The sequence below is a fragment of the Rhopilema esculentum genome, chromosome 3 (genome assembly GCF_057945365.1).
Source record: "Rhopilema esculentum isolate cy_ngs chromosome 3, ASM5794536v1, whole genome shotgun sequence".
NCBI classification, from domain to species: domain Eukaryota; kingdom Metazoa; phylum Cnidaria; class Scyphozoa; order Rhizostomeae; family Rhizostomatidae; genus Rhopilema; species Rhopilema esculentum.
The window spans coordinates 4,396,441-4,420,307 of NC_142817.1; the positions used below are offsets into that span (position 1 = coordinate 4,396,441).

General features: G+C 36.1%; 2 protein-coding genes across 3 annotated transcripts; one reads left to right on the plus strand and one right to left on the minus strand.

Annotated features, from left to right (window-relative positions):
- Window positions 1–1,705: 1,705 nt before the first annotated feature.
- On the plus strand, window positions 1,706–5,216 carry LOC135692637 (dol-P-Glc:Glc(2)Man(9)GlcNAc(2)-PP-Dol alpha-1,2-glucosyltransferase A). The gene is made up of 2 exons (XM_065210835.2): window positions 1,706–2,096; window positions 2,771–5,216. The coding sequence occupies exons 1-2, from the start codon at window positions 1,731–1,733 to the stop codon at window positions 3,905–3,907; spliced, it is 1,503 nt and encodes a 500-aa protein (XP_065066907.2). The 5' UTR covers window positions 1,706–1,730; the 3' UTR covers window positions 3,908–5,216.
- Window positions 5,217–5,936: 720 nt separating this feature from the next.
- On the minus strand, window positions 5,937–22,737 carry LOC135692638 (uncharacterized). 2 transcript variants are annotated; one of them, XM_065210837.2, is made up of 4 exons: window positions 22,590–22,676; window positions 11,240–11,310; window positions 10,395–10,481; window positions 5,937–6,679 (listed from the first exon to the last, which is right to left on the minus strand). In XM_065210837.2, exons 3-4 carry the CDS (start codon window positions 10,477–10,479, stop codon window positions 6,426–6,428), a joined length of 339 nt encoding a protein of 112 aa, XP_065066909.1. In that variant the 5' UTR covers window positions 10,480–10,481; window positions 11,240–11,310; window positions 22,590–22,676; the 3' UTR covers window positions 5,937–6,425. The 2 variants fall into 2 exon arrangements, with proteins under 2 accessions (XP_065066909.1, XP_065066908.1); XM_065210836.2 differs by lacking the exon at window positions 11,240–11,310 and having other exon boundaries at window positions 22,590–22,737.
- Between the last annotated feature and the right edge of the window lie 1,130 nt (window positions 22,738–23,867).

Genomic DNA, 23,867 nt, shown 5'->3' on the forward strand with positions numbered 1-23,867 from the left:
TTCCAACTCCACTAAGCGTGAAACAACATAATGTTGATCGAAAGTCGCATAGCCGAATCTATCTAGCTGAAATGGCAACTGGTTTAATCAGATTTGGGCTTCTGATCTGAATTACACTCATTTTTTTTAAAAAAACTGGCTATAAGAAACGAGTACTGGACAGTCAGAAAAAAATAAGAAACTTCAGTACTCGAAGCAAAAAAATTAAGAAACTATTAAATCGTGATAAAACTGAGAACAACTAAATTTTGTAAAATCCAAGAACAAGATTGCCCTGTTGGCCTAGAACTTAAGACACAAGGGATAAAATTACACTTCCCACGTCTAAATACAGCATCGGATCGGAAGCGAATCTCTTGACGTGATAAAAAAGGTCAGGAGCATTTCATAACATCATTCATAACATCATAATTAAGAAACTCTTAAGAAACAATGAGTATTGAAATTTCCAGAACATTAAGAAACTGGAGTACTCAAAACCGACCTTTGTTTCTTATACAAAAAATGAGTGTAGTCACCAAATCAAGGTAACCAGCCCACTGCACCCGCACCATATCAACCAAAACAACGAGGAACGGAAACCACGAGGGGCTGGGAGCAAGCCAGCTTTTATGTTTGACTGACTTTGGAAATATTTTGATTATTTTGTACTGAGAATGATAAAATATAGGGCCATGCTACCCTGGGTACCAGAGCCACACAATTTTGAGCAAGGAAAAGAATATTGGAGCGGAGATATATGACAGGGAAGATTCACTGCCCTTGTTCCACGACTCAAAAATTAAATTTCTGCCACAGATTTCAAACCATTGTTCATGCTTTAAACGTCAATGTAACTATGCCATTCAACTCCGTCAGGTGATATCTCGCTAATAAACTTAATGGGTTCTTAAGCCATGTTCTTGTTAAAGGGCTAATCTGTTATGAAGCAAAAATCAGATGTTGAAACAAGATCCTATCCTACTTTCTTTCAATACCAAGAGTATCAGTTTCATACTATGAAAAGGACTGCGTCTTCCATTCATCTGTTCTGCTCACGTCAGTTATGATTTTGATCAGGGTTATGATTATTATAATTTTTCGGGCTCTGAAAATGTGTGTCGTAACATCCCAACTGTGTCTTATCAACATTTTTGTGAGCAAATGTGCTCTGCTCTTCTTGTATAATAATAATAATAATAAATAATAAATAATTTGTTTAAAGTTGGCGTACTAAATGAACGGCTGATAGCTATAAAGAAGCTAATTAAGGCCAACTATCTATACTACTTGTATTACTAATTATATCATTTAACATTGTAATATTATTCTTTGATATCGTATGATGTTATGCTATGCTGCTCTATGTCATGTCACGTTATATTATTTTATTTATACTATGTTATGTTATGTTATGTTATGTTATGTTATGTTATGTTATGTTATGTTATGTTATGTCATGTTATGTTATGTTATGTTGTGTTATGCTACGTTAAGTTATGTTGTGTTATGTTCTTTCATGTCATGTTATGTTGAGAAAGGCAAATTATATAATTGTAAGGCAATTGCATAAAGGATTAAATCGTGGGTAATCAAAATTTGGTAGAATGTTTCAGTGTTACAAAATAGTCTATCTTTATTTGAAGGCAGAATTTGACATTGATGGAGTTTAACAAAGGTATCCTAAAAATAACCTGTCCCAGACATCTTGCCTCGTTCTGAGAACAAAATTTTTACCCTTGTTAAACAAAATGGCTGCTGAAACCATGTTGCATGCTTTACCCATAAGCTTGATGCTAGGATTGACAGCCATCGTCTTTTCACTCTTCAATTCTATCCAACCTGATCCTTACATGGACGAGATATTCCATGTCCCACAAGCTCAGAATTATTGTTCTGGAAATTTCAGCCATTGGAATAACAAAATCACCACTTTGCCTGGACTGTACATTGTCAGCTACATTTTGAGTCGTGTTCAAGATTACGCGCCTTTTGTTAGCAGATTTTTGGATGACGACCAGCGTTGCTCGACAGCTTTCCTTCGTTTTGGAAATGTTATATTCATGTTGTTGAATTTCTGGCTGCTGTATGAGATTTCTTTCATGATAAATGTCAAAGTATGTATTCATCTCACTTAAGAAATTTACAATCACACTTTAGCAAATAACGGTTTGAGTGCCACGCCATAAGTTTTTGGTGGGAAAACCTACATTATTATAGTAGGTAATTTTCTCACTGTTAAAAACGATATTGGTCAAGGCACCTGTCTGCAGACATTGGAGAAAGTCAGTGTAGTGATGCACGCCAAAATTTGAAATTTCACACTAAACTTACAATAGCATTAAGCAAATATATGTTTGCACACCAAAGGGTAAATAGAAATCACCTGAACACAAGTAAAATGACACATTCTCATGTAAGATCCTGTCAATAACTGCAAAAATTTGCAGACTGGCATCGCCATGTAACATTTCAGTTTTATTATAAATCGATTTAAGTGTTATGCCAATTTTTAAACCAGCAAATTTTGTCCTAATTTTGGCAAACTTTTTTCAATGGCATGAAATCGCTCTTGCTGCATCCTAAGTGCAGTATTATAGAGCATCTAATTTAGTAGTATTATAGAGCATCTTATACAGATAACCTAATTAAGGCTGCATTCTAAGGCATTAAAAAGTTTCTCTGTAACATTTCAGTGCCTTCAGTAGTCTGCATAACAAATGCATGAAGGTTACAAATTGGTAAAATAATTAAATTTACTGCAAAATGTAACCATTGTTTTCATCAACAGCAAATGGAAGTGGCCATTGAAGCAAAGTACACCAAGAACGATGGCAAAAGGAAGAAGAAAGAAGCAGTAAAGGTTTCAAAACAAATGGCTGAAGAACAAGCTGAAGCTAAGATTACTATTAGAATCCATTCGTTTGCAAATGCTTTTGTGTTGGCCTTCTTCCCGATACTTTATTTCTTCACATTTCTTTATTACACTGACCAAGGATCAACCGCAATGGTTTTGTTAACATACTGGTTTAGTCTGCAAGAAAACCACATAAATGCATCGTTGACTGGTGCAGTTGCTGTTTGCTTCAGACAAACAAATATCATATGGGTTGCTTTCATTGGTGGTGCCTCCTTACTGAAGGAAATAGAAGAAGAATTACCAGATCTATCAGATGGGATGATGCATTTTGTAAAGACAGTTTTTCAAACACTGAGTCAGAGAGTAAGTAGCATTCTTCAGAAAGCTATTCCATATGCGTTTATTGGCATATTATTTTGCATTTTCATCATAAAGAACAATGGAATCGTGGTTGGTGATCGTTCAAGCCATCAGGCCTGTCTCAACATCCCACAAATATTTTATTTTACTGGATTCACAATGGCTTGCTCCTTCCCATTATTCGTTTCAACATCAGCTTTCAAGATTGTGTATTATAAGGTGAAGGAGTTGACAAAAAGCAAGATCAAATTATTCATCACTATTTTCTGCATTTTCATTGGAGTAATTGTCATTTCCAGATTCACGTATGTGCATGAATATCTCTTAGCAGACAACCGCCATTATACTTTCTATTTGTGGAGAAAGATTTTCCAGAGGCACTGGTCTGTGAAATACCTGTGCATGCCATGCTATTTTTATGGTGCATCTCTAATATACCATCATTTGTCAGCAAGAAATTCAGGCTACTTCATCATATTGCTCTTACTTTGCACAACAATGGTAACAGTTCCGCAAAAACTTCTAGAGTTTAGATATTTCATCATACCGTATTTACTCATACGTCTCCATTTTCAATTGCCAAGTTATTTTTCATTAGCTATGGAGTTTATACTGTATGGACTAATAAATGGAACAACTATTTTGCTATTCTTATACAAGCCATTTTATTGGGAAAATGAGTCAGGAATCCAAAGGTTTATGTGGTAATTACAAAGTTAATTTTGTTCTTAACATAGCTTACAACTTGATCATGCAACTTAATTTAGACACTGTTTAATGTGAATTTCTCATTATATAGAACTATCATCCAACTGTAGTTATTAATTTATTTCAAGTTGCTTCCTTTCAAGTCACCCCTCAACCACTAAATGTAGACATTCAATGTTCATGGGAAATATTGAAACATTAATGGGAAACAATATAGTGGGGTTAAGTCACCAAGTGGTTGGAGTAGTTCCCTGCATTGCTTGAAAGGTCGAATCTGATCCAGGTTTCACCCATGACTTACCTCCTGTCCACCCTGGAGCAAACAGCTTCCTAAAGTCATCCAGGCTTAAAGACTCATTGCTAACAATGAGCGATTGCGCTACGCAAGCATCCCATAGTGCATTTTTAGACAGTCTGAATTCAACTTTGGTTAACCCATAGAAGTTTACTGCCATTGTTTGGATTGTTGCCACACTCACAAAGGCCAATTGTTAGCAATGAGTCTTTAAGATAGCCATGAAATAACTGGCTCGCAAAATTTTCATCTTGTTGGCCCAGGGCAAGTGCCCTTTTTAACAACAAATTCCCCTACAAATGAATTGAACTTTTACCACTTGTGCAGAAAGGCTCAAAACAAAGGCTTGTTGGTTTGAGTCTTTATAATGACCAAAGCATCTGCAACAAAATGCTAATTATTTTCCATTATAATCAATCGTTTGAAACAAACTACATCATCAGGAGTTACCTATGATATGTAAATGAAAGAGTAAATAAACTCATTTCTCTTGCATTTAGCCAAATCATTACACACCCAGGTCTAAGTCAACCCTTTTCAATTTCATGATAATTTTGCATCTTCAACCCCAACTCTTAAATAACCACAATCTTAAAATGTATCAAGAAAAGCTATTACATTATAGCTGTTGTTATCAAACCTTTGCTACAAAATAATAAGCAAGTTATGATCATAAAAGATTATCAATCATTTGTCAATCAGATTGTCATAAAAGATTTCCACTAAAGCTGGTAGTTTTCCCAATAAGCCCAACTCAGCTGCACAATGAGTTTTCAGCTAGGGGAATTATAATCTCTTGTTGAAATTGAAACTTGTGTGGCCTCCATTTTGGCAGTAGCACTTTTAATGGCAGAAATTTGATAATGGAGCAAATTAAATTTTTCAAGGTAGCAAATAAATCAAGGTAGAAAAAGATGTTTGAATGCTTGGTGTATCTTTACTTAAATTATGTTTATACAGGACCAGTAAATGTTTACCTTTGGCAGTCATGTAGAATAAAATATATGACATCCATATGATGAGAAAAAAGTTGATTTTTATCTTCCTAGAAATATATCTTATTTGACCAACAATTCTTGTTAAAAAAATTGGCTGTAGTTAGTTGAATATGGTTTGCATTGTTGTTCTATAGTTTGCTAAAAACATCATTGCTAATTTATGTAATGTTAGGTACTTTGCGATTGATATTGTATCCATAGGCGTAAACTCAGGGGGGGGGGGGGGGCTCTGGGGCTTCAGCCCCTCCTGACAAAACCGAAGGGGGACTGAGCCCCCCCTGGAAAATAAGGAAGTGCTTTACCAATTTTAGATTAGTTTGTTATATTATTGGTTTGACGCATAAGATTTGTTGCATTAGATAATTGCGTTATGAAAAATGCACGGAAAAATCACCTTTAAGCCCTTAGCTAATCCACTTTCTATCCTGTGACATCAGCAGCTGCCATTAGGATTTGGCATAAGTTTTTTGAGCCCCCCCCCCCCCCCCCCTGAAAAAAAATGTAAGTCTACGCCTATGGTTGTATCCTACAACCAGTAAAGTTTTATTTAACGATATATGAAACCTGGTTTGCTACAACTAGTGTACTTCTCAAAAAGATATTAAAGCCATTATTGATTAGGAAATTCCAACATTATAAAGTAAATCAGCTTAGTTATCATATAAGCATAGTTCATGATGACAAAGCTAACCCTTTGTTGAATGAAGCAAGTCGTAGAAGCAGAAATGGGCTACAAATGCTGGTCTATGTGTGCCTTTTCTATAAATATGTCATTATATGAAGAAAGCAAAAAAGACAATTTTTACATTATTCATATTGAAATATCTTTGATTAGTATTTCTCAACAAATTTTGCTACTTGTAAAGAAATTATAGGCAAAAGCAAGAAGTGTGTAGAAAGTAATTGTATCAAAGAAGTTCTGACAGTACTTAAAATCTGTCTATGATTAGTTGTGAAAAACCAATATTCAATATAACCTCAGAAATCTAAATATTCAATTCAAATTTCAAAGGGGTTTTCTAAACATTGTCTGCAAGCTTTCTTTTGACAGCAAATTCTTTATTTGTTGACTCTTCAATCTGTAAACTGAATTAATCTGTTATTCAGAGCCAGAGTTGCTGTCTACCAAACATATGAAGTTCCATCAAACTGTTACTCAGATTTACTCTATTATTCCATTTAATACAAAACCCAATCCTCTTGTTTTCTTGAACAAGCAGCTGCCTTATCTTTTGTACTCAACCCAATCATCATCCACTGCAATTCCAGTTATCCTCCCAGGCACTTTCTTGTCATTCAGCTCTATATTTGGGTCTTCTTCAATCAGCAAATAGCACTTGTTTATCTGTTTAAGGGGGTCGATCTTTCCAGAAAGGCCGTTTAATGTTGCCACCTTAACATCACCATTATCTGTGCTTAGGTAGTACGTCAAAGATTCACCTTCGAAGTTTGCTCTCGTCACGTGATACTCTTTGTAACCTACAATGAAAGAGTTTGAGCTCAAGTACCTAATCAATGTACTTATAGTAATTATCCATATCATTATAACATTAACCATATCAGATATATGATCTCAGCTTTCAGAATATATCTCAGGGGTGTATTGCTATCAAAATAATGAGGGGGAGGCTATGGCACAAAATGTTGCAGAAAACAATAGCCAAAGTACAAATTGGCTACTTCTCACCTCGGACACTACATCCGTGATTTGCAGCACCACGGTCGAATTGAGGGAGAACCAAGTCTGAGAAATGGCTTCTTTTCAAATTTGCCTATATCAAAGAGCTAAAACCCTGAGGAAGTATCTTTCACTTCCTACGAACACATATTGTCTCAACAATCATGTTAAGGCATTCAGGATTAAAGCAGGGGTGTAGAGCTAGGGGGGCTCAGGGGGGCTGAGCCCCCCTTGTTGATGCCGAAAATTGGCAAATCTCTTCTTTTGCTATTGTTTTTCGCGACATTTTGTTATTTTGATAGCACTACACCACTGGATAAAAGCCATTAGGCGTATAGGTAACCTGACTTAGTGCCACTGAGCCTACTGAACTTCTTGATTTCTTTAAGCAAATTGATTTTTAATTGTATCAAGACATTAAGTTAAGTATTATTTATTGAAGTTGGATTCTTGAGGATGAATAGGCTTTGATACTACTTTTCAACCTATTATAAACACGTTCAATGTCGCGTTCACCGAATATTGAGAACAAAAATGTCTAAAGATTTCAAAGTCAATGAATGACGTTATGTCTACCATTAGCATTATCCTTGTTAAAGTTCCGACTATTTGAACGCATTTAAATAGAAACTGAAAAGGCCGCAAAACATCTCAACAAGATGTGTCTGAATGACACGGACGTTGCACTTCGGCTTTATTTTCAGACTTCTTCTTAAGCATATTAGATTACCCGAGACGAAATAATTGAAAGTTTTAAGTGTTTATGTAGGCATATATGGAGGGAAAATATGAAGGTAAGGTAGAGGAGTAAGGAGTATTTCTCCCTCAATTCCAGATATGCAGTCATATTTAATCCATGGTAGATAACTTTTACAGGAAAATGCTGCACAGCAGACAGGCCAACAGTCGTCATAGGCCTGTGACAAACAGTTTAACACCGTAACAACAACAATAATATCGCCTCAGACGTCGCCTTGCTTCCTTGATTCTAGGTCACTATCAGCAAGCTTGATATCACCCCCCCCTCTCCTTAAACTTCTCCCTCCTTTTCCTTGTTAGGGCTATACTACATACTATAATGACCGACATTGACCTTCACGATTAGAGGCATGGATGGTCATTAGAAGTAGATTATACCGCCGAAAACAAGGAGAAAGACGATTTTGTACCTATTTTACCACACCCGCTCATGCGCACCTGGCAATTAGTATATATAGGCCATGCGCACCTGGCAATTAGTATATATAGGCACGAAGAAGTTTATTAAGGCTTCTGGAAGAAGTCAATTATGTTATGAGACCGAGATATTAACAGTTAAGAGAATATAAGAACTGTATTATTGACCTAACGATGAAATGAGGCACGTCTTTTTGGTTGAGCAAACCATACCCCCTTGTCACAGAAATTGACCACGCGCAATAATGATTCTTCACAATGCGCGTGCTCCTTAATGCGAAGACGGGAGATGACTTATTTGATAGAAGATTTTGTTTGTTAATCTCCAAGCCAATAATGTATAAGAATATATTTTTTGGGGCTTTTTACCACTAATCAATCGCTGTTACTGTCTTACTTCATTCGATTCCTCATTTGAATTACGAATAATGTAGCTCTTATTAATCCTCTTTATCCCTGGCTTATAATGATCGAATGACTGTTGAGATGCCATTGCTTGTCACTAATGTGAAGGGGCTTTGCACAAAACAGAAGAGTGAAACAAACATGTTTATCGTTACAGCTCTTCTGCCCCAGATCGTGTTGAGATTATAGTTTGGCTGCCAATACACCGATTTCTAAAACTCTTTCATCCTAGTTTCAGAAAACACACATTTTCATTAGAAGGATGCTCGCGATTATTATTTTTTTGTTGATTTTGGTGCTTGAAGTTTTTAAAGTTTTTATAAAGGTAACATAAAACTGAACACCCAATCTGTTGCGTGGAACACTTAATTCTGTTATCTTTCTCAATTGAAACATAAATAGGTACCTAATCGTCTAAAAGAATCTTTTCAATCCGATCCCAAGAAATATTTACGAGCAGTTTCTTAAAGTCGAGTACTATGGTGTGTTCTTTTTTAGTTATAATAGAGTCAGTCTTTATACAAGGTTTCTTTAAAAAATGCATGTTAGTGGAGATTCACAGAACGTTTTGCCATGAACACGGTCCTTTTTCAAATCGCCCGTCTCTCTATTGTATCAGGTATGTGGAAATACTAGATTAAAATATTTTATTTTGGTCAGTCGTTAATCGAAAATCCATTCAACAAACTTTGGAATTCAAGGTGTGGTCATAATAGGGAGACATGAAAAGATTTGATAGTGGCTCCGTCTTTAAAAAAATCCAATCACTTAAACATCGTCCCGTACTTCGGGCGTAGCCTAACAACACTCAAAGTGATCCGAGCCTTGAATTGATAGCAAATAAAAGATTCCTCAGTAGGAGCTGCTAAGTTTATACAGCTTAGGATATCAACATATTATTCACCACATTATCTTGAAAGGAAAGTGGAAGAGTGGGAGTGAGAGAAAATAAGAAGAGAGATCGTTGCTGTTTTTTATTTATCTTTGTCTTACTAGGGATGCAAGGAAGTTGAATTATCGACTTTGCTAATTTTGGTCATTCTTTACAATAAAATACAGAATAAGATAAAAGTCAGATGTGGATTTAGCAGGGGATTGGAGGGGGGGGCTGTCACAACCAAGGGGCGAATGAAACGTCTAAACTTGAAGCGGGGTCAATTTTGGAAGGACACCAATTACTGTCACCTGCCACAAAAAACAGCTGACAAAAAGGGCAATGTGAAGAAAGAGAGAAACAAATTCTTCTTAAAGGCAATTTTAAAAACCATGGGGGCATAGTATCCCTCGTGTTATCCCGGTTTCTACATATATGGTCACTCCCAATCTTCGGCTTGTAACTCCGTATTGGGTAAATTTATATTTCATGTATCCCACGTATAATTACTTTAACTATTATACACAATTCGGTAACACGCAAATATCTGTAGCAGAAACCCCAGCCCCTCCAATATTTTACCCTAAATTTTCCAGTGGCAATAGCTTCCCCATTTCCCGTTTAGTAATCGATAGTATTATTTATCAAGCTATTATTCATTTGGTTTCTTCTTTTAGTATAATTAAAAAAGTATAGTGAACCAATGAAAATACTAGAGAGAATATAGCTTCTTACATGTACTTGAATAGATATACTTAAGTATATAAAAAAAAGTGTGTTTGTCCGGCATGTCCGTATTATACTAGGACACCAGCAAGGCATATAGAGGATATTCGAAAAGGGGGTTAATCCATCCAGGGGGGTTAATCTATTCAGGAGGCTCATCTATCCAGGGGGTTTATCTATCCAGTGTCTTCATTACATTTGCAACATCCCATGTATCTCTTGTTGTATGTTACCTGCACTTCATAAAATCCAAGGTTTTGAGTCAATACCCCCTATTCCAGTCTTAGGTGCTAATAAACAAGTATAAAAAGATGCAAGAAAGAGATAAAACTTACCAAGTTTATTGAAGTCATTGGGGATGTCACCTTTCTTTTCCCAAAATTGCAAATCCAAGTGATTCGAAATACTGAATAAATCCATTCCTAGAAAATAAAAGTATTTGAAGTAATAAAAGTATCATGTTTAGTATTTGAAGTAATTAGTGATATAACCCAATGAATGGATAGAATTTTGGGGGGTCCAAAATTCTATGCATTTGGCACAAAAACTTTCGCTGTATCGAAGGAAATTTTTTTGAACGTTTAGCCATGTTTATGATTGTTTGTTTGTTCACGTTTCCATCTTGATTCTCTTTGATCTCCAAGTGACAAAAAGCAGTTTTTCATACGACCTGTACCTTACTTTTGTTTTTCATACGACCTAGACCCGACTTTCATTTCAATAATTGATAGTATGGGTGCTTTATCTTTCTTCAACTGATCCCCGCGGTTTTCCTTCTTTTGTGTACGTCTAACTAAGCGACACTGCTTTTTATCGTAACAAAGAAACGTCACACTGGGAAAATGACCTTACTCGTTGAATCTTGTGCAAGTATTAATAAGAAAGATTTATATAAAAGTTATTCAACTAAACACAACGATGGATTTCTAATGTCTGTCATCTTCTCAAAGTAAACAAAAACTGCTAAACCGATCATAGATTCACCCAACATCTCCAGTGTGTCATTATGAAAATAAATGAATTTCCCATTTATAAGTCTTCCTTAGAACCTTTATACCAAGTTACAGACTTTGATTCAGCTACACTGTTTTTGCTTAAGAATCCTGCCTAAATTCATTGAACAATTCCCAGATATTCGGTGGAGATGACCAACAGACAAAACAATAATCTTTAACGTTACCTCTAGCCTCTGTTACCAAAACTTCATTCAAATAATGACTTGCAAAATCTTACGCCCTAACGCCAGTCCACCTTAAAACAAATGATAAGGTATATGTAATGGCCTCTGGCGGATGAGTGAGATCCTTATTGGATTCTCATTTTTGTAGCCCTTGCGTGTAATTAAAATCCTAGCAATTTCAGTTTAATAGTATTCGCAGAATTTTGCCTCCCTCATTTTTATTGTCACATAGAAAGGCCGCGTTGCTGGTAAACCCTGAGCCCGCAGCACTGGTGGCTGGATTACAACCACAGATATCAAAACGATAACAAGATTAAAACCTAGATTCAATGTAAGAATTTCCAATAAAGAGGAACTATCAAAACTTTGTTTCATAACATGCATTTAAAGCGTAGCTAGCGAAGAATTGTTGTGTTAGTTGGAGACATGTAGAGAGTATAATTTTCTTTTTTTTCCCTGTTAATTGACAAAGATAAAAAAGGGCCCTTGCAATGGTCCTACAAGCTGTTTATAATTTATGCTAAAATTTTGTGTCTTAGACTGTGGGTATTCAGCTTTTTCAGCTGTAGTTGTTTGATTGGCAACCATTACTCAAAAGCTCCATCGGGGTACTGCAACTTGTAATTATAAGGAATGTAGAATTTATAGATGAAAGAGGGGACGCGATGGTGGTCTACGCAGGTGGTAAGGAGGCATACCACATAACTGCTGGAAAATCATACAGGGGTCTTGTCTTCTTTGACCATGCCCAAAATTTGTTCAAATTTAAAGCAACTTGGTACATTCTAAAAGTGGTGCCTTGACCTTTCAATCAACTGTGAACGATTACTCTACGCAAAATATACAAGAGTCGTCTCTTTCAATGTTTGTTGAAGATGAGGTATATGATTTATTGATAAGAAAATTTGCAATGACACTCAGTCATCATGAATAAAGTCTCAGACTTTCTTCCAGCTAAATAATGGCGTAAAGCCAGATCGATATCAGCTGACTTAATAAATTTCATCTACAATGTATCAATGCTATGCTGGCTGGCACCTCTGACGGATGTTTCAAAGTTTCCAAGTCTGTTATTCAATATGGCGTATCTTTAATGGCTTTTATTCCTCAGCCTTTTAACGAGGGCTTTATCTTTCTTAAGCTGCTCTTATTCCTCATCTTTTTCCTCATCTTTTTCCTAATACGACAGTCTGAGTCCCGACAGGCGTCAGTCGAAGAGGGCGTCGTTGTTCTGGAACCTTTTCGTGAATTTCATCCTTGAAGCAGTTTATCCTTTCTTGTTTCAGACTTTGACTCGATTTATCTTAATTTCATCAGATACAATCCCTGGTGCTTTACATTTCGTTTTGTGCTTTCACGCCCCTGTTAGTTTTAAGTAAAGCTATGTTATGTTATGTTATGTTATGTTATGTTATGTTATGTTATGTTATGTTATGTTATGTTATGTTATGTTATGTTATGTTATGTTATGTTATGTTTGTTTTGTTATGTTCTGTTATGCCATTTTGTATGTTTTGTCATATTATGTTAAGTTATATCATATTATGCATAATATATTATATCATATCAATATATATTAATTGGAAGGTATATATAAACTGAAAGCATTACGTTGAATGCATAATTTTGAAAAAACGTGACGGGAACATGGTTAATTTTGGGTTGTTTTATACATAATATTTATCTTATTTGTATAATTTTTACATTGTTCATGGGTAGACTTCTATTCAATATGCTTTTCGGTTCAAGAGAAGGTTTCTGCCTATCATTTCAAAATAGGACGTTGAAGACAAGAAAACGACGAGAAATATTATCCGTTTGCTAAAAATGTGTGAAATTGTCATGAAAGATACACACTAACCTATTTCTAATTGTTTTCTAATAAAGTCCCTACCCGAAGAAAAACCCTATGGGACTGTTGGCGTAAATTCAGACACAAGCCTATTTTTATTAAAAATTGGCCATACAGGTGCCCTATTAGACAACAGTTACCCAGGGTATTACCTCTGATTGTCGGTAGGAGTATATACCAAAATAACATACCTAGAGGGGCAAAACTTCACGTAAACACATAAATTCTCGGAACCTTCATGTTAAAATTAGTCTGTGCCAAAAATTTCAAATTGTTTGGGCCGTCAGGCTGCGAATTACCCCATTTTCAAAATTTAGCTTTTCCTATACATTTCAATGGAATTTGTTGCTGCAGTGAAACTCTAAAGAAATATCTAAATATTTGAAACAAAGTAACACGCGAACGAACGGTCCAAACAACATGAATTTTTCAGTATAGACTAATTTAAAGATGAAGATTTCAATTCTGAAGTCCTTTTTTCGAAAAAGATCCGTAGATAGCGAGATACAAAATAGATGACGTCAACTTGAATCCATCAATACGTTTTAACGGAGATCTTTTCCTTCAAAAAGCTAGCTTTGCATGGATTAGGCAGTAGGGGTTTCCAATTCACCACTCAGGAGTTCTCTATCGAATTGGAATGTTTCTTGTCATTTATTCATAAAAGAACATATTTTCTGCATAGGGGATTTTATTGAGCATTTAATCCTATCGTGCACATTGTAAAAGGATTATGAATATCTTGCATAGCGCTTGGATTTTCTTATTAAGATAGACTTATAAGCATAATGCTTTGAAACAGTATGATGCCACAGGGAAGCATATGCTGATCTGTTTGTTCTCGTGCATTTGTGTTCTCTCTATGACGTAGCGTTTTGGAACAGTAGTCCTCGTTGGCACAAGCAGGGATTTTTTAGGATAAACTCTTTTGGTCGTTATTGTGATTAGCCTAACAATGATAACTGATGATTGATGATGATTGGTGATGACGATAATGATTGAATAGGGTGATTGATGTTGATCATGACAATTATCATGATGACTAATTGACGTTGATCATAATGATGATGATGATGACGATGGTGATGATTACTTCTACTAACTATGAAATTTATGATGAATATAATAATCATGATGATTATTATAATGACTGTGTCAATGACAATGATGTCCTTGGTGGTATATTTTACGTTAAAAAACCAAGAGCTTGACAAATTACCTAAAAGCAGCTTCTCATCAATAGACTCTTCGCCATATTTTGTTTAGAATCGCAAATAGGACTAAGTCAATCCGCTTATGGAGCACAAATCTCATTTCGGTTGCCTTACAATTCTGATATGTGGTTTGAGCCGAAATCCAGCAAACGCAACACCAAAGTCGCGGTAGCAGATTACAGTTAAACATGTAAAATCGAAGTTTCATTTGGAGTTTTGTGTACCTTTACCCGCTGGTTTGGTTCAACTACGACGACACAACCGATAAACCGCCGAATCGATTTCTTTGTCTGCCCATATTAGTATTGTTGGTAGAGTCTTCGAGGAGATACTTCACAAAAAGCCATCACGGACATATAATTTTCGTTTTTACAACGCCCTTTCAAAATTATGTTGTACTTCAAAGGTGCTAGGAAACATCAAAGGTGCTAGGAAACATCGCTATAATTATTTGTCAAGAAAGAATGATAGTTTGTTTGATTTGATGTGAACGTCATTGGTGAACATCAGGGTTTGTTTGAAGGAATTTTTATCACTGCAGACAGAATTTTTGAAAATTTCGGTGTCGCCTTTTGAAAATTTTCATGACCGCACCCATCAAACTAAATGTATGTGAAACTATCGAATTACACCAGCTCTCACCCAAGAGATTGTGGTCTAGGTTGAAACATGTTTTCGAGAATAAAGATTTGAAATAAGGGATCATGAACAAAACAAACTAGATAGCTTTTAGATACTGATCAAATTTCAGAGAGATTTTGTAGCTTATGATTATTGTTACTGTTGTGTTCTCATTTTGAATATTGTAAGGTTTTTTATAACTTTTATGTGTCTACTGGTAGTTGCTGCAATTTTTCTTTTTGAATGCCAAATCTCTTTATTTTAGTTTTATCACTGCAAACAATTTGAGTTTATCACTACACAATTACGATTTATCATTGAACATCTTGGTTATCACTGCACGTTAAAATAGACCCTGTGTAACGTTGCAATGAAGGTATAAATTGAAGCTAATTTACCAGTAACAAACTTCTCCAAACAGTTTAAACTTCCATGTGTCGTTGAGCCCATCTGCTTTGATAAACCAGTAAATAAATTTAAGCGAAGAGAATTTAAAACCAAGACGGAATTTTCTGTAAAGATATTACGTCACGGTTGCAACTCGCCCCAGTCCTCTGTTTTCTGCCCAGTGTGGTACAATAAATCAAGTTTCTCTCTATCTCTGTCTTTACTTCCACCTACTATTTTATGAAATTTTTTGAGTCAGGCTTTGACTTTAAATATAAATGTTGTCGATCAAATACTTCGAAGAAAGGCTTAAGAAACTCTAGTATTTCATCGGTGGTAAACCGCCAATGTGCGTTCTCTTCTCAGATCAATTAAAGCGAAAAACGTCTACTCAGACAAATTGTACCAAAGATGTGAAGCATCCTGACAGTCTTCTGGTTAGAGCAAATATCAAATTTTCGATTTTTATCCAAAGAATGTCCTTTCCTTCCTGCGGTTAGTGTATAACTGATTCTTATCAATGTCAGCCTACCACAATCTTATCGCCGAATGATTTCAATTGAAAGAGAAGCCTAACCAAATCAGATCCATACTTGTCAGTCATCTCAGTAAACAGTCCTACACAGTTGCTTTACGGATGGGGTTAATGAATTACTTTTGCTATGCAAGCCCAAAGTTTTATCGGTATGGAGAGAAACTGTTCCCAAGTATATAAAACTGATCAATTCCTTTGGGGCAAGAGGAGCTCCTAGGTTGCTGACAAGAACCACGAATCTATATACATGTCATTCTGAAGGTCCGTGCAGATATCTGCTCTTCTTATTAAAAAACAGACGTTTATCAGATTGTACTCTATCTCAAAGATTTCATAACATTAGCAAAAGAACAACATTGATGGCACATCGCTAACTGGTCAATATTTTTTCAAAGCAAACTAAAGTACTAAATTACTGACATAATACATAAAATACATAACAAATATAATAAAATAGAGATAATAATGTTTAAATTGACTGGAATATTTACAACTCCGTGGGTTGTTTGGAGATTTCGCTAACTGTTGCTAGAAACCCAGACAATGCTTCCATAGTGTCATGTGAACTTTACATCGACAGGAGACTAAATATTTCATACAATTCTTGCTCGGCGTAGTCCACAAAAGGAATTCATCTCCAGCCTTGTGATGTTCATTTTACATTTACAAAGGTCTATTTATAAGCCCACACGTCATCCTCCACTATTATTAGGCCATATTTTTCAACTCGTTCTATCCGAAAAGTACATTCCCCTGGCCACCGCCCTATTCACAGCCCTTCAGAATTTTAATAAGGTTTTCCAATACACTGAGAACTAATGTTGATGAGCTCAGTGAATGCCTAAAGAGGCAAATGGTATTACGACAGAGAATCACGCGACTTTGATTCTTATTACTAACAGCTTGTTTCAAGTGGCATAGACAAGACCTTGAGGTCCAGTAATGCCGGATTCTCGGCTTTACAAGCCCGACGAGAAATATAATGAAGGGGATACTACCTTCTTCTCGTGGCATTTAGACGATAGTGTTGTAAATTTTGAATGCATGAAGTGATGGGCTGGCATTCAAAGGGCGCGGTCCTTAAACCTTTTCCTGTGAACAGGCCCCAGACTTCCTTTACTTCATAACTGCGCGTTTTGTCTCTTCGATATTTTTCATTACCTTCGCGACTAACTTGACAGCTAGACCTAAATTAAATATCCTTTGATACTACCGGGTTTACGTAGGGGTACAGCACCCCCAAATTGACGTTGGGGTACAGCTCCTGGAGAGGCTTGCCTGAAGAGCTTCTCTAGCCAAAGAAATATTCCATTATGACTACAAAAGCAGTATCATTTCTCATGAGCAACATGATTTCAGGTCACACAAAAAATTCACAAAAGCCGACAAATTTTAAGACCACTGCATTTGGTTTTTATCGTTAATTATTTGCTTAGGCCTTTTATGTACGATGACGTGCGGTGGACAAAGAGCGTGATCCTTGTTACAGTTACATAAATCTATAAATCTATAACAAGGGACCGTGTTCACATACCGTAAATCCTCGAATTAGCCCCTGGGGGCTTATTTATTTTTAATATTTTTGGATGGGGGCTTATTCAAGAGGGGGGCTTATTCGAGGAGGGCTTATACGAGGGGGAGCTTATAAAATTATTGTAGACATTAAGAAGATATTATCAAAAGACCTCGTTTATTTTAGTAAAAATTTGTTTATGAGCATTTAATTAAATACTACCAAAAGTATGAATTTATTGTGGTAATTCAATAAAACGCCATTGATAACCTCATCAATTGGAGGGGTCCAATTCGATGGCAAAAATCATCAAATGGAGGGGTCCAATTCGATAATTTACGGTAGCAGTGGGGCTTATTCGAAGGGGGGAGGCTTATTGACAATTTGTAGTTCTAGGGTGGGGGCTTATTCGGAGGGGGGTTATTCGAGGGGGGCAATTCGAGGATTTACGGTACGTTAATTGAGATCAATCACGTAGGTGCTCGTGTGAACATATATCATGTAGAATATTGACAAACCACATGTTGAATGCATTTATTGCATAGTTTCATACCGCTCACCATGACTGCAACAGAACAAAACTTTATATACGGATCGCTAAAAGACGTATTTTTATTGATTCACAACTTAACAGTCGAGCTTGCCACAGCTAATTTGCCTTTTCTGCAACATACCTTGTTTAAAAATCATTTTGGCTTGAAACTCTACGTCAAGAGACGCGCTTCTTTGGCGGCGTAGGTGCGCATAGCCTTCAATGAACTGCGGCCAAGAGAGCAAAAACAAGCCCAATTGAATATCTATTTCTTTCGTTCTGTTGTTATTTGTTTGGAAAAATTCTGGTTTTCAAGGATTGAGTTTTCTATACCAAAGACAAGTTAATATTTTATTTAGCGTAAAAACAAATTTATTATTTTATTTCTTCACAGAACTTTAAGTGATTTGTTTACTAGCATATATTACATTCAATAACAAATTAAAAAAATTGAAGCTCCAGACGCTTTTACACTATTCGACTTTGGTGGTTAAAACATCACTGCACTCACATTCACAAAAAGAAAACCACACACTTGTTTTGTATCATATAAGAAATAGTTTTTATGGTTGCAATAATTATTTGAGATGTAATGTCTTCCTCCGCCTCCAGTTGTAACTGGCCTGGCTCATAAGCATGTCCATTGCTAAACTATAATAGATTCAGACTGACATTTTTCTAGCTTGGGAACACTGTCAATATCGGTAGTAAAGTGAAACCTCTAACAGCGGATAACTCCATCAACGGAAACCTCCTAATGTCGGACACCTTCTCTTGCCGGACATCTCCTTAGGACGTAAAAATATTATCAAATTACCTTATATCGGGCAGGATAGGTTTGTGCAACGGACAGTCAATAAGTCTCCGCAGGTGTTTATTGAATTTGCAATCAACATTTGGATTGATTGGTAAATTGAGATTTTTTGCACTTGTGGCGCAGGTGATACTATCACTATGTCTCCTTTCCATGACCAATAATTAAAGCAACTGTTAACTGCATTCAAAACCTTATCGGCTACAAATTTTGTGTCGTAATCTAATTTTGAGAAGTATGTGCACCTGACAAAAACATTCTTGGTCATGCGGTGTCAGAAGGGCCAAAGAATCTTGTCGTACAAGATAAATGTTTTATTTTGCTTCAAAACGAAGTTGTGTTGCCCGTTGTCCTCCGAGCACATTTTCCGGCCTTGATCAAAACAACCAGAGACAGACTGAATTTCTTAACTTATGAAACTTGAAAGCAAAGAAATGCAACTGATCAAATAATTGATCAAATAAAAGGGTGAAATTGCCAGACTCAAACAAGCAAATTCACAGGTACAGTAACGCAATATACAATGTAGAATATCTTTGTTATTATAAATGGATCTGCATTTTACACAGCATATGTCCACCAAGCTGACTCGTGACTGGGAAGTAATTTCCACACCTGCCAAAGATATTCCATAGTGGATTTATTTGTGGTGAATTCGTGGTATCTCATGCTGACTTGAAAGAAACTGTTAGGTCATTTTGTTCTCTGTTTGAAATGACTTACAACCTTGACTGAGAGGTAGGGTAATTGTAACCTTAATTGGCGCAGTGCATATTCCCAATGAACAAAAATCAACGAAGAAGTCAAAGTATACTCTTTGGTAAAATGCTGACTCAGTTACGAAAAAATTTGGTAAAGCTTTAGAAACGAGGCTGATCCGATTTTTTTTCAAAATGGCTTCCGTTTCTAGTTTATTACCACAGAAACAAATTTACCGCTTATTACGCATTTTCCCCTAATCGGATCGACAATATTGTCATTCTCCTTTCCACTAGACGTAAACAATGATCATAAGATGTGATTTTGTGAGTCAGATTGAATAGGAAAGCCGCTTTATTTCATTGTTGCTTATATTTCACTTCTTGTCCTTGAACTCGGGTTTGGTGGTCACGTCAAAAAGTTGGTTCACGTAATATTTTCATGGCTTGCTTATTGATTTTCCGTTTAATCTAGAATTCTTATTCCGGTGCACACTGCTCCTTGAATAAACTAAACTATAGTCATCAACTGTAGCTGTAGCTTAAAATTCCTCTAAACCTTTTTATTTGTTACCGGAGGGAGAGGAATTTTTTTCTACCCTTTTTAAAATTTTCATTAAAATGATAGGACTTGAAAAACGAATCTATGAAAATACACTTTTTGTTGACATTCTCTTGACATCTTATGAGCTCCGACGCAGGTTGGAAAGAGGGGGCAAGTGAAGATTTAACGATCACATCAAAATTTGTTGTTTTTCAAAAAGGCCCCCCCCCCCTTCGTCGGAGGCCCTGCACCTGTCGTTCATAACTAATAGATGAAACCGAAAGTAATTCATTCGAAATTTACAATATACGATATCTATTCCGTTTCGTTGATATTACCTCCTACATTTTTTGAATTTTTTTAATAAACCAGTTGATAAGATTTCTTGAAATGAAATACACTAACACAATACATACTTGAAAATAAAACTTTCGGTGAATTTTGAGCATTTTTAATAAATTCTTAAATTTCACAAGACTCTTGTAAGAAAAAGTGTTTGTTAGCTTTCATTTGTAACTATGATTCTTGTGTCCTCCTGAAACCAGCCACCCCCTTTTTTCTTTCTCTAAAATCTAATTCGTTTGAGCAGCGATTTGACAGTTTGATCTTAATTAGAGAGAGTTTTGGACGGCCTTTTGTGGAAATGTTATATAATCATGAGGCAGATAAGGAAGTCTAAATTAATTTAATGGAGATTTACCGCTTTCCATAATCAACTCTCTAAAAATGGCGCCCGTAACCTCAGGATATATGTATAAAAGGTATTCCTAAAATGTGGATAGAAGTTGATGAGGGACAATCTTTCATTTGCCTTTGGGGGACATTGCGACATAGGTTACACGATATGACATTACCTGTTAAAATTCCTGTGGCTCTTGCCTCCCTTGTTCATACATTAGTTCTTTTTTATCACTTTTTCGATTAAGAAACATCAAGTTCAATTAAACCCTCATGTTTGAATCCGTTTTAGAGTGAATTGACAGTGAATGCAATTAGTTAAATATCTCTTAATGTAATATCCTCCTTCTTTGTGCTATCTTATTTTATGTGCAGGAAAGCAGATTAATCTTTGTCGAGAACCACTTCAACTGTTTTCAACTCGTCGCAAAAGGACCTGCTGTGTGGGATTAATACGGCACAGCAACCCATTAAAGTACTTTTTCAGTTCTTTGGTTTTTGTGTCTTTTCCTTTACACTCTTTTCATGTTATGAAAGGCCGGTTAAATTTCCTTTACGCAAAAATCCTAAGATGTCAAGTTGGAACAACATTTTGAATGACATTCTGGGGTATCGCACTTTTTACTGGCTCTTACAATAGACACACCATAACAAGAAAGCAGGGCTTGGTTTAGGCGTAGTATTTAACCTTGCTTCTCTTTTGATATTCAGCTTCAGCAGTCATTTCTTGTCCGCCTTAAAACTGGTTAATTTTGACTTTGCTTGTGAAACTACCCTTTACTAAACCTTTTGAAAAGGGTCCCTTTGTTGTGACAACTGCTACTTGCATCCAACATTGAACTAGCGGCGAAAATCCAGGCTATCATTTTGGGTGGCTCAGGCCCACGATTTTCCGACAAGATAACATCTTGGACGTGCTTTCTGCAAGTTAAACGTTTGTCAATTATCTGACGAAAGGCCGAATTTTCCGACAAGAACGCTAATTTGGGGCCTGAGCCCTCCATAATTTCCGCCCCTGAATTGAACCCTTAGATTGTCACAATATCACCTTAATTGGGGGAGGGGGGTTGGGGGGTTTCAATGATCACCTATCGACCGATTCTGACTTAACTTGTCAAGAATCCGAGAAAAATGCCTACGCGTCAATTTCCTATATGGTTGACCATAGCCCATCAAAAATGAGCCGCAATATATCATTGTGAAGTTTATATAAAACATACAGGCGTATAAGAAAAAAACTGTTGTCAAAAAGTATGAAACTTCCGACTGGTTTGCTCTTTATACCCAACTAATCGTTGTGTAACTGAAATTTTCTGTAGAAAAACTTTTGGGTTGCAAATCAAGACAAGCCTCTGATGTGCACCTCTATGAAACCTATAACCTATCTCTGTGAAACAACAGGGTCTCAAGCAAGTAGGAAGTCCTGATGACTTTTCCATAGCGATACGTTGTGAGAGAGTGATTGTTTTGTTGAAAGAATCAGTCTGCTAAAAGAAATCTAACATCGTTTAATCTGTGCTTATTGAATTGGAAAACCTTCTCAGACAAATATATAACAGCCTACATTATTTGAAAAATTCCATGCACGTCGGGGATTAGGTTAAACATCGGCCTGAATTTGGAAAACAAACAGTTCTTGGAGTATGAGTGGTTTTCACTTTCAATGGTCTTTCGGGTCAACGAGAGCTTGAAGCTTTGGCGAAAACGTGAAATGTCTCCTTTATCGTATTCAAAAATCGCGTTTTTGTTTCGGTAAATCGATGGCTTTTTGTGCTTGAATAAGAGGTTCTTAGGGAACAGAAAGATAGCGTTATCTGAAATGAGCACACGCTTAAACACAAATGGAAGCTAATCGTCGATGAAACTTTTGGTTATAATAAAACTACGATACCAAATTTACATGTACTTTGACTATAAATTCTCATAATATTGATATATAATATATAAGTATAAAGTTCGTACCTTTTCTTTTTGTTGATTTTATCAACTGGTTTCAAGTGAGTTGTCTCACCTCCTCGCTTGTATAGAGCTGTCTGTTAAATAGTGGGCGCGGTACGTCCTGTTATGCCACACAAAGTACTAAATCAAATCCACAACATGATCAAATTACCAATACATTGTTTGACAGATATCTAGCGCTCCTTCGCATAAACAAGGAATGACCGTCAGTCTTGCGCAGCAAATTATTTCTCGACAATCCGCGACGACTATAACAAAAACGTCTGACAATGCTTTAAACGACATTCCGTCTTTATACGAAGTTCCCTCACAGAAAAGAAGAAGGTTCTTCTCTATTTTATGGTTCCACTTCGTGTTTCCAATGCAGGAATGCTCAAACCACTTATCACCCTAGTCCATAGTAAAAATAGGCCATCCCCTCAACAACACTTGCTTGAAGAACATTTTGCGTTTGAAGAGGAAATAGGTGTATCGGAGGTTGCAGCTCTTTGCTCAGCAAAAACTGCAGAACCTGCTTTGGAATGGTGTTCTGCCAAGAAGTAGACCACAGCTTGGAGTAGCCATTCACCACATTTCCATTCCAATCGATGGGAAAAACTGAGAACACTCTGCTTCATTTTTATACAATCTTTTTATAATCTAAACCTCTGCTAGATAACATTATGCAAGTGAACTTTGTTTTATTTTGTGCATTGTAGATAAGTGCACGAGTTAAAGAATCTTTAATAAAGAGCTTTTAATGTTTTTGAAAGTATGGTAAACTAGAGCAAAGTCTGAAAAGGGTGGATATTATAATTAACTAAACAGCATTACACGTTATTTTTATAAGAAAGTTTTTTCAGCCCAGCCCAGTCCTTTCTTAGCTATTTCCTAATTTCAGCACTGAAACTTTCTTAACACTTTCTTAATGTAAAATTGGAAAGTTTTACGTTACTAAGCACGCGCAGTTATCGAGAAGATGAAATGCTATAGATATGCTAAATTTCTCAAAAACTCTCAACGTCATACTGTATTTATCGTTTACTGTTCAGCACATTACTGTATTGTTGAAATATTTCACTCTTACGCCACAATTTCCTTTGAAACTCTGAATATCTAAAATTTTTTCACTTTCTTAGGTTTCAAAGATTCATCCTTGAACTTTCTTAACTTTTTGAAGAACCGAGCACAACTTTCTTATAAAATCCTTTCTTATTAAAAAAACGTGTACGTAACTGCTTGAAGTTCATACGTTTCAAGAAACATGATCAGCACAGAAATACAGTTTTCCTTGTCATGGAT

Excerpts from the sequence above, each read along its gene's own strand:
- LOC135692637 (XM_065210835.2), top strand. The coding sequence starts at position 1,731 with ATGGCTGCTGAAACCATGTTGCATGCTTTACCCATAAGCTTGATGCTA. Across the intron at positions 2,097-2,770 it reads CTTTCATGATAAATGTCAAA|CAAATGGAAGTGGCCATTGA; the intron begins GTATGTATTCAT and ends TTTCATCAACAG.
- LOC135692638 (XM_065210836.2), bottom strand. The coding sequence starts at position 10,479 with ATGGATTTATTCAGTATTTCGAATCACTTGGATTTGCAATTTTGGGAA. Across the intron at positions 6,680-10,394 it reads CAATGACTTCAATAAACTTG|GTTACAAAGAGTATCACGTG; the intron begins GTAAGTTTTATC and ends CTTTCATTGTAG.